Source organism: Seriola lalandi, unplaced genomic scaffold, assembly GCF_002814215.2.
Source record: "Seriola lalandi dorsalis isolate HSWRI2012SDOR001 ecotype SW California unplaced genomic scaffold, Sedor1 jcf7180002052122, whole genome shotgun sequence".
Classification (NCBI taxonomy): Eukaryota; Metazoa; Chordata; class Actinopteri; order Carangiformes; family Carangidae; genus Seriola; species Seriola lalandi.
In genome coordinates this window covers 159669-174602 of record NW_019522675.1, presented here as the reverse complement: position 1 = coordinate 174602, position 14934 = coordinate 159669, and the positions used below count along the sequence as shown (strand labels likewise).

Genomic DNA, 14934 nt, shown 5'->3' with positions numbered 1-14934 from the left:
ACACACTGTCCTCATTCCTAGAACAGCCTGCAACACACTCTGCGGCTGATTCAATGGCCTTGCTTCCAGCACAAACTGAGTTAGTTATGGTACGCCGCCAGCAGCGTGGTTGTTTACTTGCTTTGGCAGGTCCACTCTAATTGGAAGTGATCCCCTGACCACATCTTGCTGAGATAACAGGGTGGGTCCTGCTATGCTAACTTGTTCAACCACTTTGCCTCACACCACTGGCCCCTTTAGATCTTACATTTTAGAAAAAAATATAACAAACTTTACATGTTTTAAAATCAAACACAATTCACTGTACCATGGCAAAATGAGAGAATTGTTTGCTCTGCTTCACAAAAGGATTATTATCTTTGGAAGCAGGACCAAATTAGATGAAATCCTTAATGAGCACTATGACAGAAGTTCAAGGAGACATCATTAAAAGGCAACTATTGCCAGTTACTATGCTTGTTAAAATTGTTGATGATTGCTCAACACCAAGACTTCCACACTAATTTAAAAGTAAAAAAGTATGAAATGAGGCTTCTGGTGAAAGGTACAGCCCCCTTTGGAAGCAGAGACAGAGAGTTTGTTAACAGGTCAGTTAGGGATAGAGCCAAAAAAAAAAAAAAAAAAAGTGACAGAGCAGCCACATTAGAGGGAGACAGGAGGCAGGCCAGTCACCCATCCCAAAAACAGAGCGAGGGCAGACCCATCCGCTCAGGCTGCAGCCCGGGGCGTCCGACAACCACTGCCATTCAGGGCTCCTGGAATGTGTCCCCTGGAAGTTCAGGCAGGTCAGCTATCTGTGGAAAATAAGCTGCGGCCTTGTTTCCAGGCACCGTGGCAACCAAACTACAACCCCGAACACACACACACGCCCCATCCCAAACCTGACTCTTCATCCCACCCTGTCCTCACTCACTCCCCCTTTGTGTTAAACTGTCAAACTGCCAAGAGGTAAAATGGAGGGAGGTGCCACCGTACAAGTACTGAACATGCTCGCATTTAGGCTTTCAGTGTCCCCATGTAGATCTGTGGAACAACTGGGAAGAAGTTAATTCTCTCCTAACCTCTATGGAGAGCTTATTAAAAACCTAATATATTTCTATCCAAACAATGCCATGTGTTGGTGGCTGTTGAAAAGTACCAGTTAACAACAAAGACCTTTGACAATACGCTGTAATTTTCAATGCCATGAGCAACCATGGGGGTGAGAAAATGGTACATATACATACACCCTGAGCAGGTCGTAACCACTTATACACTGTATAAAATGTGTTATTAACTTAAAAGATTTTACTTTTCAACAAAAGTTTTGACATTCTGCTTACCTCTGAGGAAAATAGATAAGAGAGCCAGCAAAAAAAAACAAAATAAGAAGATGAGGAGAAAGTATAAATAACAATTAACCCTTAAATGAATTTAACATAATACACTGTCTACATTCATCTTGAATTTAAGGCTGGATAATGAAGACAATAACAAATGGCTCTATATTAATCACTTAAGTCTCTAATTACATTGTCAATGTAATGTCAATGCATCTTGCTGCTCTACTCAGAATGCAGATATTTGCTGCAGAAAAGGAGTTTTACTTAGAGCAAAATACACATAAAGATTAATCTTTATACCTCAGAGCCATCCACTTTTGACCGAGTGACAGGTATAACAATATTTTCACAACATAGTCAGCTGAGAACCATTAAGAGCTAATCATTAAGATACCTGCTTAGCTCCTACTAAAGTCCCAAATCAATCCTGTGTTAACATACATTAGCTGGCAGCTGCTTTAAAGACTGCCGGCGGTAGCAGCAGCAAAGATATACATTTTCCCACATTATAACCAGCATTGATTGAAGAGATTTCCCGACTGCCATACAGGCTGCACTCACCACAGCTGAAGGTGGACGACTCACATTTTCCATCAAGTTGAACTCATACACACTTTGCAGATAACCTTTCATAAAGCTTCCAATCAGATTATAACCTTATGTGACATTTAGTGTGTATGAGGAGAAATTAATCTTGTGTGTATCTGAGTTTCCACAAATTGCTCAGTGACATCATGTCGGCTATCAGACAAGTTGAGGAGGTTTGGCAGCTGGTTTACTTTTCTTTTGTTGGGCCAAGTTCATCGGCTTGTTTGCTGATATGAGTGGCAGTCTTTTAATCTGGAGGAAACAAACTAAAGTTTACAAAAACCATGCTTGCAACTAGATTGCGCCAGGTTCAAATCCCCATACTGACTGGCAATAACCTTCACTCAGCCACTTGTATTTCACACTTGCCAGTCACCTGCTACAACACCAACACAACAGACCATGTCAAAAGTACACAAAAACTGTAATTAATCTGTCACCAAATGACATTTTGCAGGCTTCTTCTGGGAAGAACCAACATATTTAGCCCTGGAAAAATGTCAAACAGTTTTTCAGTAAGACTGAGCCACTGAGACTGCCACAAGAAAAATAACAACCAACAGTGTCAGGCTGTTTTGCAAAGTTTAGAGGAGTGTGTCGGAGAAACCAGCAGAGGAAGAGCCAAATGAAAGCAAGAATGTGTCAGTAAAAGGTATATGGTATGGTAGCAAAAAGGGGAATCTTACCACCATTATCACAATTTATGACAAAAGGGCTTTTACTTCTGAAGTGCACCTTTGCCAGACCTCATGACTGGACTTGTGAATGGAGCTTCGAGTGACTTGTGCTGATATCAAAAGAGCAGCATGACTCAATATACACAGATGAATACATAACATATCCCTCCTGTGACCCATGACCTAAATCTTTCCTGCAAAAAGCTTAGGTATTTGGGATGAACACAGATACCTAAGCTCTATTCACATTATCAATCAGAATAATCCATTTGATTTCAAGGAGTTATTGTGCTCCCTTGTTTTTAAAATGAAATAATAAACTGTAAATTGTGTAACAGAACTTACTTCAGACTGCATCTTCTATGAACTTAAGCTACCATCGTTTTTCTGCTGGAGAAAAATGTAATCAATTATGGATTAATAATTAACATTCCTAATTGAGAGAGTACAGTACAAGAGTCTTGTGGTCTGTCCTGGGAGGAGTAACTGAGTTAAAGGCCAAGTGCTCTTACTGAAGGAAACCAATTTGTCCCAGGGGCAGCTTCATCACTTTATTTGGCAGAGATGCAACCTACTGAGTGGGGACGCTAACCATCCCAAGCTGAGGGGAAATCATTCTCATCTCACAACTCCACCCCCACAATGCTTTGTTCCACTTTTGTGATGCACTCTAATTCAAAACAGAACCAAACAATGAAACTTGGAACAGATTCCTCTACAAGGCTGATCTCGTGCACAGAACAATGCACCTCTGACAAGAGGAGAAAGTTTGGAAATCTGTGTCCCGTTATACTGGGGTGTGTTCCTTGAAATATGTCTTTTTTGGTCCTCCCTGAGATTAACAAGAGAGTTATGAGTTAACAAGGTATTTTAATTACATCTGATTGTAGTTAAAATTATGCCTCTGAATGCCAACTTGCCTTTGGGCCTCACTCAGCAAACTGCACAAGTTTTGAGGTTAACCAAAATTCAACGTGTGTGCATATATGTGCACAAATGAAGCAAGCAGGGTCCATGTAGAACGATTTGTGAAAAGCAACAGTAGCGACAGGAATACATGTGCTAGCAGCCACAAAGGGGATTTAAGTCGGTATTTGTTGTATTGCATGTGGTCCACTAGGATTGAAAAAATGTGAATCATTTGCGCTGAGATTTGTTACATATTCTCTGGTATAAAATGTAACAGGTGTGGTGCATATTGGACATAAGAAAAACATCTTTAGTGAAAACAGTCACATTCTACATGAAATCTTTCATCGTGCGTTTTGAATTATAATCTAAATAACTATCAAAAAGTATGTGAAAACTGAACAAAAGGTCAACACTTTGTTTGTATGACTGTGATAGTGTTATATGCCCGAGTCAAAGCGTCATGGATAAAAAGTTTTTAAATTGCCACTATTGCTGAAATTACATTAAACTTCCAAACTGCCTATCTAGAGAAGTCTGCAGCATTTGATACTTATTGTCTAAAAGCAGGTGTATTACAAGCCTTTAGATGGTTATTATATCATATCCCATAACAATCCGGAGATTAACTGAAATTGTGCGTAATATATTATCCTAATCCACAGGATTAGAAGAAGCAGTGACCCCTAATGGTTGTGTTGAATATGCTTCAGCTCTGTCCCAATAAATTGTGGTTTGTCTGGACTTCAGTTCAGTTCAGTCAGATGTGATTTTATTTACTCAACATTTTATCATAGGAGCCCTATGTGGTTAAGTGAGACCCCATTTTAATTTTTTTTTTCAAATTATGACAAGTGGGCAATTTTAAGTAAAGTCAATCTACAGTCTCATGGGAACATGAGGAAATGTGAGAAAAGAACAAAAGGAGCTTAAACCCCTAACAGGTCAGCAACAAGTCAACACTTAGTTAAGAAGATGTGTCAACATGGACACGCCTGACGAGGACTTGAGTCTGACAGCTAGAGCAGTAAGCAGCCATCATCCTGCTGATTCAGTCTGTCCAAGTCATCGCTACCACAGACAGAGGTTTACGTGCCTGCTATCATTGCCACAGGTGTGTCTGTGTGCCGTCTGTCTGTCCCCTCCACCTCCCTGACATGTTCTGTCCTGTCCTGCTGCCAACATCACCATAGCTACTCAGCCAGCCACTGATGTCACCCCTCTTTTCTCTCTGTCTCTCTCTCTCACAAACACACACACACACACACACACACACACAAATGACGAGGAAGCGGTCACAAGCTGTTCTTCTCATGAAATCAGGGACAACACACACAGTTTCTGCGCTCTGCACATTATCAACCCATGGGTGATGCTGCTATGATTAAGTCTCTTGGTAAACAATGATTAGCTTCAGGAATATCTGGACTGTGGATGAAAAAAATCAAGCCACAACCTCCTAAAAACACACACACACCTCCTCCTCTGGCCGTACCATTCATAATAAGCACTGAAGAACAGAACAGAGCATACAGATAAACCCTGAGGCCTACATAAATACAGGACAGACTATGCGCGCGCGCGCGTGTGTGTGTGTGTGTGTGTGTGTGTGTGTGTGTGTGTGTGTGTGTGTGTGTGTGTGTGTGTGTGTGGACTCTACACTAGGTCATTCTTGGCTCAGACATCATCTCTCAAGCTCTCCTCTGCTTGCGTGGAATGGCAAAGAGTGGCAACACTACAGCTCAAGCTGTGTGAGGGCTATCAGACAGACCCCCAAAATAGCTACAGTGTGTACATTAGAGGAGTACTGTGAGAGTACTGTAGGAACATGAAGAGCCAGTATTTACAAGATTTAAAGTTGGGAGGCTGGGATCACTGCCCAGGGCAAGTATGCTAACCATCTCTCCTAGACAGACAGGAGAATAAAAACCAGCCGCCTACGTTTTGGGAGTTATTCCCTTCTCAACTACAAAACACAGCTACTGCGTGTGTTGTAACTTATCCAAGTGCTTGTTAACGCCCCCTAAACCAAACAAAAAGTCTGAATGGTTAAATGGAGGCTTGAGGGAGGGGGCTGTGGATGTCTAAAGAAGCAAGTTACCATCCAGCATTTTGTGGGTTGCCTATTAATGACAAAGACAGAAAATTCCTTCTGTCTGTGCCAGTTTTCATTGGCTCACTACCCCTCTAATCCCTCCTTCCTCCAAATCTACAACTTTACAGTTACAAATAGAACTGAGAAAAATGTGTGTTTTGTTTTATTGTTCTTTAAGTACAAGCAAACCCTTCGAGTTAGAGCGCGATCAATTTTGGTACTGGTGAAGGGAGAGGCGTTCTCCACAGTGTAGAGTATGACCACACTGCTGTAGAATGCCACAAGAATGTTTAATATGCGGGAAGAGTTCCAGATACACACATACTAACTCCGACAATCTATCAGTTCTACACCAGGTATATACCTTAGCTTTTTTTCTTCATAGATTCCGGCAAACTGATATCCACTGTAATCATAATATTGCATTGCTGATTGCCCGCAGCTAAACACACATAGCAGTAAGCAATATTTAAGGGCAGTGGACTCATTTCACATAAGCCTTTCAGTATTATACCCTCTTACCTGTCCTCATCCACATCCATGGTAATATGGATGCCAAATAGATTGTTGACAGCAGGAGTGGGCAGGTTGAGGCCATCACTGATGAAAGGCTTTACACCATCTTTCCCTGGCACCACACCAGCACTGGGCTGAGGCAGGGCATCAGACTTCTGGATACCATCCTCTGCCTGGTTACTGAAGCCTGTTGTGGCTCCTCCATGGGCTCCCTGGGGGTGGACAAGTCCTCCTGTGCCAGGCGCCTGACTTGGCACACCCGGAGGGGTGTTGGTGGTACTGGGCACTGTGGCAGGCACGTTCTGAACACCGCTGTGGGAGGTTGTGTTGGTGACGGAAGGTGCGGAGGCAATGCCTATCCCTCCTGAAGGCTGAGTCTGGCTGACAGGCTGCTGTTGGCCACTTGTTGGATGGATGGAGGCAATGGCTTGTGCATTGCTCACTTGTAGCAGGAGGCCCTGGGCTGAGGCTGCCTCTCCGCCCAGCCCCTGGACTCCTGGACCAGCGGGGGTGATTAGTGGCGGGGGTACCTGGCTGCTTGGCACCACAGGGAGGGTTGTCATGGGAAGGTTCTGAGTGCTTGAGCCAAAGTGCTGCTGACGATAGTCCGGCTGGCCAGCTGAGAGGCCAGTGGGATGAGTAGAATAGGCAAACTGCTGGGGCTGCGTGGCAGGAGGCATAATGGGGGACTTCTGCATGGCACCTGGGTGCACACCATTGAGGCTGTTGGAGAGGAAGGTTTGGGGAGCAACAGGCTGCATATTGACCTGAGCCTGTTGTGGTTGCTGTGACGCTGTAGTTGTGTACCCTGTGGGCTGGAAGGCACTTGCTCCACTCCCTATCTGAGGAGCCAAGCTGTAGCCTTGCTGCTGAAGCTCTGAAGGGTGGGCATGGGCGGTGTGCCCGGCAGAGTAGCCACTATCAGCGGTGTTCTCTGAAGCATGTGCGGAAAAAGCACTACTAGTGACTACAGAGTTACTGGTGGCCCCTAGCCCACTGTCCCTGTCTATACTGTGATCAAGGGTTACAGATGGTCTTATGCTATCCACAGTCCGATTAACATTTGAATCTGAATCTCTCTCATAGAAGTCAGTGCATGTCCACCTGCCCCGTCTGAAGGGCTCTCCGGTACCATGGTCAAGTTTAATGACCCTGAAACGGGAACTACAGCTATTAACAGGAGCTGTGGGAGCCACACTGGTAGAGATGGTGGCAGCAGGGGCCGTATTGATGACTGTCAAGGGATGGGTGGCTGAGCTTGGAACAAAGGGTTGAGCTGTAGCTGGCACAGGCACACTTCCTCCTAAATTATGTGGGGTGACACGACCAGTGCCTAAACTTTTATAAGAGAGTCCCCCGTTGACAGGACCCGTGGTGGGCGGCTGGCCCTCCTGCGTCTCCCCAACATTGTTCAAGGTTTCCTCGGATGAACTCCTGTCACACACCCCCAGATCGGCCCGAGAAACGTCAAATATTTCCGACGACACGTCCTCTGTGCGGGACTCGTCCGGATCGTCCAGGCTCTCGGTGTCGTCGGTGATGCTGCTGGCCGCCACCTGAGCCTGCGTTACACTAGTGATCTGGAAACAACTTTTCTTCTTTGCTGGCATTTTCGACATGTTGACTATCTGCGTCAAGCCTGTCTGCTCCCAGATAAAACTAAGTGCTGGACTAATGTCTCACGAAGTAATTCACAGCTGGGGGATATGACACAGACACGTACCGTCACAGTTCATTTCCATACCGTTCCTCTTCCTCTCTCTTGTCGGAGAAAAGTGTCACAACCGAGGCCAGATACTCCGAAACTCCCGATGCGTTCCGCTGTCTCCGGTAACAGCACACTGCTGCTCTCCTCCTCCGGCCTCTCTAACACCCGGTCGGCCTTTTTGTGTCCCGGCAGCGGAGTAGCAAACAGGCCCTTGTCAAACTTCTTGCTCTGCAGCTGCCACCGGCACTTTAGTCTGAGGCGGGCCCGGTCTCTCAGCCCACTCCTCTCTCTCTGCTATATATGTGTATATCTCGCCGACTAGCTAAGTTAGCTGATGTTAGCTAGTTTTCCCTGCCTCGGTACCAGCATGTGCTGCATTATGATGTAAACAAATCCATCGGCGTTTCAAAAAGAATATATAATCGAGCAGCAGAAAGAGAAAATGTCTCAAAGTCGGTCAAGTTTTGCCTCTCAGCCGTATGGACAGCTCACTTTTGGCAGCTGCTACTAGCAGCTAGCTGACAGATAACCAGTTTACCACAGCGGCAGCAAGCTAACAGGCAGCTAACTCTCCTCCTCTACCACCCGACAAGATGGCAAGAGCGAAGTGCATGCTGGGTATGGAGGTCAAACTAGTTAAATAAATAAATGAATTAAAAAACAACCAAAAACTTTTACGTTCTACACTGTTTGAAAAACCGACAACATTTTTTAAATAGTATAATAATAATAATAATAATAATAATAATAATAATAATAATAATAATAATAATAATAATAATAATACTCCTACCTTTATTAAGGTTTATATATCGTGTTTATTGAATAGTTTTAGAGATGTGTCGATTTAACTGTGGTCATTCTGTAGGATGTAGTCTCTGATGCTGTTGAACTGTAGTGCATTATACAGATCTGTTATTTAGCCTGTTGGCAAAAAAATAAATAAATAAATAAAAAACACCTGTCGGTATAATGCAATATCTCTCTATAAATTGTAAGTAAGATTAGATTGCATTATCTTTAGTAAGGTGCACCAAAACTTCTTTACTTGTTTGAGTCAATTGTACTTGCTCTTGTTTTTGATTAAATTTACCCTCCTTTTTAGGAGGTAGTCTCACTACTACTACAGAATATTAGGTTGTTTGGTAGTGTTCTTTTATTTAATATCTTGTTAGTTATGTGCTGATGCCGCTCGTAACGTAGTACGTGTGGTTTGGGGTTGTGGGAGAGCACTTGTGTGTATGTATTTGTTGTTATTATGTTGATTATTTTGTGCACCTTTATCATCGTTACTATTATACATGTGCTTGTTACTATTACTATATTTTTGTGTCTATGAACCCCCTTGAAAATGAGATGATGCATCACAAGGGTTTATCCTCAAATTAAATTTGAAATAAATAAAAGCCTGTATTGTTGAGTTTTTGTTTTTTTTTTTTAAACGGGGCATAACCTTATTACATTTGCACTTGCAAAGGAATTTAGCCAAAATAACAATTAAACCAAACAGCACATGTACATCAGGAGGGACATGATCGACAATTAAAGCACTAATATTAGACCTAAACATGAGAGTATTTTCAAAACAAGTGAAAAACATATTCAGTAACCAAAGCACAAAAGGTACAATTATCGTCAGTGTCACTTTTAAATCTTATTAAATGTAGATCAGAGTGGAAAACATTGTGTCAAACTTGAAAGAGATTTACTTTATTAGTTATTAGATAGGCCTACTTATGTGGTTAGCTCCAGATCTTTCCAGTTTAAAATATTAACATGTGAAATACAGACTATATTGTTCATTAGTTGTGTAGCAAAACAGATCTGACCGATGGCAGTAGCTAGACGCTATTTCGGTATTAAATTTTTTTTTTTTTTTTTTTTTTTTTAAAGCAACAACAAAAAAAAAGCTGTTGTCGTCATCGACATCACTTCCGGTTAACGTCCCACCCGGTAAAGCAGAACAGAGTTCACCAGCTGTTGACAGATGTTAATTTCGGTAATAATTTGCCAATTATACATTTGAGGAAGATCGCGAATTATAAATATAGTTTAACAAATATTGGCTACAAATGTATTGACTGTTATTCACACCACAGCCATGACAAGAAACAACGCCCTTTTAAACCGTATGAATAGAAACTGCGGACAGAAACTGCTGTCCATTTTAGAAGCATATTTTTAACTGACTTCTGTTGCTAAATTCAGTTTCTATCCGGGATTAAAGTCTGAAACATTCATGTAATTAAAGCGCAGTGACTCATATCACCTGAGTCATTGATTATTCTGCCTGACAAGGCTGAGAGTCATGAATGCATTCCTTATGAATATACAGGTGTGACAATGAAATTAACAATAATGAAATAATACTGCGTACATTAGATCCCCTGCTATAATCCTGATTCAGGAATTTTCACCCACTGATCCTGCAGATCATTTCAAATTCTAAGGTATTTTTAGACTGTCTCGCACACACAGCATCTTTTAGATCCACTCACAGATTTATAATAATATTCAAGTGAAGGCCGTTCCAAAACCACAGCTTGTGTTTCTTATAGTAGTTCATAGTGGACCATTGTCCTGTTGTAGCGACCAGTCTTCCTTTTCAGTTTTACTTTCTTGACATTTACATCCAGAAATTACTGATATTTAGTGGAATCCATTCATCCCTCCATTTGTGCAATGTTTCCTGTGCCACTCGTTACCACACAACCCCAGAGCAGAATATTTCCACATCCATGCCAAACAGTGGGCAAAGGGGTGTTTATGAAGTACTGACTTAGTACTATATATATTAGACACTATAAAAAACAGTTAATGGAAATTCTAATTTATCGATGCCTGTTTGCGGCAGGGGTTGTTAAACTTTTGGATATAACTGTATATAGACAGATGGGTGGCCTAGTTCATTAACACTAGTAACAAATTATTTTATCACCAAGTCACATAAATCATAAAACAAACCTCATAAGGATGCTGAAGAAGGTAGATGAGAATTAAAATAACAAAAAGTATAATAAAAACAATCTTTAATTGAAAATGAACTAAGCTATAATTTTAAGCCAAATCATATGAAATAGAGAAAAGCACCTCACATTACTGTTTCTTGAAAATTAAAATCTAATGTCTAAACCTTATGCATGACACATTGACTTGACACACTTAGTATTTGCCATGTTTAAAAAGACTTAACTCTATTCTTTTGTGTGAAAGTCAACTTCACCTCTCAGCTGCATGGTAGTCACCAGCGCACTCAGCCTGAAGGGGCTGAAAGACATTATCAAACAAGCTTTGATTCAGCATAGGCCTGTCATCTCCCAAACCAACCACCAGTATAGACACATTTTCCAGTAAAGCATACCAGTATTTGGCTGGTGGCCAGTGTTCGCATCCAGTCACGTCCCAGAAGCAGGAAATTCTTCATGCATATGGTCCATGACTATGTTGACCCTTCAGGGTAAAGCACAAAACCAAACACATTCAGTGATTAAGAGAAATACACTCTTATCCCTGTTTTAGTATTTACAGCATTTCAGAATTTGGACTGTATTCGGATTGTATTATTATATTTCATTCTTGCATGTCTTTTGCCATTAGAGGCCAGTGTACACAACACAAAACTGTAATATGTTCCTGAGAAGCAAATGTGTTGTTGAGAAATGGCTCTGATTTCCCAAGTACATCCCAATAAATAGAATGACTTGCTCCAAAGACCAAACCTGTAAGGTTACTGCACCTTCCATCAAATGAATTTCTTCGTTTGACATCTGTCCACCCCCAGTGCTGCTTTGGAAGAGTGGAAATTCAATTCAGTTTTATTTGTATAGTGACAAATCATAATACACATTTTGGCTTTACAATGTAAGGGCAAGGCCTTACTTTATTATAGGGAGAAACCCAAAAGTTGCCACAAAGAGCAAGCACTTGGCAACAGGGGGGAGGAATAGATCCCTAATAGATGGTCACATTACGCTGTGACCATGCTTTTCCATCAGATTCTAAAAGAATGGTAGCTGTTTAATAATAAGGTCCGGTAATAGCAGCACACACACTAACACACTAAAGCTGAGGTTATAGTCTGAGAGTGCCCCTTAAAGGGCAGGGGTTACTCCTCTGAGGGGAATAATCTTCACATTTTGGACATAAACAACAGACATTTGAAATAAAATAAAAAAAGGTGGATGTGGCCTGTTACGCAGCTCTTATCAGGAGGAGAAACCTTTTGGATAAGAGGAGATGTTTTCAACAATAAACTGCAGTCAACTTATCACATTTTGACACAAAAGTTGCTTGCTTACCTGATTTCATCCAATTTGTGTCACTGACATCATTCCCTGATAGTGACTCATTTGCGATGAACTGATGACTAGAGGGTATTGCAACAATAAAGGCCATCAGAGGCTTGTGGTCGACTACAGGACAGTCTGTCACAGGATCAACACATGTCATAAGGAAAAATAAATGGCTCATGATGTTGTCCTACGTTTGAGTGACACAATTTCTGAAAACAAAGATATGATCCTTGTTATTACTGTCTCAGGTCTGTCTACGTGCTAGCTGGTAGCATGCTAGCTAGCAGTAAAAGTAATGTAAAGTTGGACCAAGAGTCAAAACTGAATGATTAGTTCTTAGTGTGGCTCTGGATTCAACCAAAACACATTCACTTTATAGGGCATCCTGGTGCTCTTGGTGTTAAAGAGCATGTAATTGGGATGCAAATTAACCTCCAGATACAGAGGAAAGTGTACAGGCACGTTGTCCTGCCGTTACACTGGGAGCAGAGGTCTTAGAAATTCACCGGAGGAGTTGTGGATCCAGTTTGACTTCAGCAAAAGGATTCTGTTACATTTCAAACCGGCAGTGGAAGGTTTTTGACTTAAGTAACAGTAACATCACAATGTAAAAACTACAGTGTGGCCAGGTTTTGAAGGCAACATACAGTCAAGTCAAGTCAAATTTTAATTTATTGCTTAAAATCACATATTTGCCAAAAAATTTCACAACTCACAAAAACCACCTCCATCCTTAAGACCTGCATAGCAAAACACAGACTTGCAGGTGTGGACAATGGCCATACAAACTGTGCCAAGGAGGATGTGGTAATATTAGGTTCAGTGTGTTGCTCAAGGACACTTTGTCAGGATCAGAGACTCCAGGGATCAAACCTGTGACCTCTCTCCCTCGTCTCTTAGATCAACAGGTCACTTTCCCACTGCCTGTCTTCTGTTTATTGCAGTTTTATTGCCCATCAAAAACTACGTATGTGTGTGAGAAAGGGCAACACCACTAACCATAGTATTTTGTTCATAAAGTTTATTACATGGGTGATGAACAGTGAGGTTGAAAATAGCTTTGCTATATTATTCCCCTGACACGACTGACTAATCATTGAATTACACGGTTACATAATGTCCGGGTGCCGGCTCACAAGGTCTGTCTGACAAAAACAATTTCATGCAGTCCTCAGATAAGACAGAGGAGATGGAAAACAACTCAATATATGAGTTGACACACAGTAATAAAATACACAATTTGTCTTTTTGTTTTTTTTCTTGCTGCATTTCATAAGAGGTGGAAATGTCAAAGAAAAGGATAATGACTTGATTTACATAAACATACAAGCAGGAGAAACAGTACTTTTGTGGAAAATAACTTATTTATGAGTTTGAGGATGTATTCAAAAAAGTAGCACAGTGTGAATTCATTACTGTAATGAGAGTACATGTAATTTGAGTTTGAGAGGCACACAGCTGTGGACTTCAAATTGTTTCAGGATTAGATGTGTTTTTTATTGGGCAAACAGTAATTCTTACTCCTCTCTAAATGGACCTAGAAACAACCCACACTAAAAACAATGTCGCAACATCGGCCCCGACAAGCCCGCTATACTTAGACGCCCCTCTTTAGTAGCGAGCTGTTCGTGGGCTTTCCCAGCCCCAGCCAAAGTGTTTGTGTAGCTGGTTGTGTTTATTTACTCTGGTCTGAGGGCGAAGACTACCAGGCTGTGCTGTGGCGCGTCACAGTGCAACGTGCTGGGTCCACTTTCAGTGTACCACCGCAGTAACAAGATGTGCCTTGTGTCGTCTGTATTTTGGGGCCTGGGGTCCTGGTCAGTGGTCACTTTCAGCAGCCCAACCTGGGAGCCCTCTGGCCTTTAGCAAAGCAATGTGGGGTCCGAGAGTGCACGATCAACAAACAGACTGACCAAACATCACTCAGCACTTGCTAAAAAAAGGGCTTCCCCAGAGAAAAGGGTACAAGGGGTTGGTTCAGGGCAAATGGACCAGTCTGAAACTGACATAATGAAATATGCATGCGAACCTCGTGCATGTTTTCGAGTTTATTGGGCTGCTTTTCCACAGAAACACACATTGGCTAGTTTGTGTTGACCTGGACCATTTATTTCTCAGTGTGTGACTGCTAATAAAAGTAAGTGTTAAATAAAGTTAAATTACCGTCACGTGCAGCTCTGTTCCTTTTCGTCCACATAAGCCTCTGTGAGTTCAAAATATACACAGTTCACAGAGCAAACTCAAAGTTAAAGTCTGGTGTATTCTTGGAGGTCATTGGGTGTATTTTTCTGTTGAGGTATGCATGTTCATCCTGACATTTTTCACTACCCCATGAATACCTACAGCGGTGGCCTTTTGGGGGATTCATGCTTCACTTATTACACAATATCCTGTGATTACATAACAGAATGTGTGAGTTAAACATAAGTTTAAACCAAAAAATGTACAGTAATGTACAGAATGTCTGCCTGTATTTAACATTGAGAAAAGACTGTTGCAACAAAGACACAAATATTTGAATGCTCAGCAACATCTTTTTACATTCTCAGTATATATAATATTACAATTATATAAGATACATAATTACTAAAAGAGGAATGTAAGACCACCAAAGTATCATTCTTTCCCTTTGAAACTTATGGCACTGCAGTTGAGACTAACAGAGAAGACTCTGACTAATAATGTGTCAACAGGTGTGTAAACGTCAGATGTGCATCATTTCTGATACACCTGCTTGTGCTGCTCTATTCAATTTGCCTTCAGAGACAAAGACAGTTTCGGTATAACACTGTTGCACTGTTGGCATTACGAGGGAAAACAGTGATTC

General features: G+C 41.6%; 1 protein-coding gene across 2 annotated transcripts in view; it reads right to left on the bottom strand.

Moving 5' to 3' along the window:
- tsc22d2 (TSC22 domain family 2) overlaps positions 1 to 8409 on the bottom strand; it is a 36066-nt gene extending 27657 nt beyond the window's left edge. For both annotated transcript variants that reach the window (XM_023399839.2, XM_023399840.2), the window contains exon 1: positions 6114 to 8409. In XM_023399839.2, the coding sequence (XP_023255607.1) occupies positions 6114 to 7726 (1613 nt within the window). In that variant the 5' untranslated portion in view covers positions 7727 to 8409. The remainder of the gene's footprint in view (positions 1 to 6113) is intronic.
- Between the last annotated feature and the right edge of the window lie 6525 nt (positions 8410 to 14934).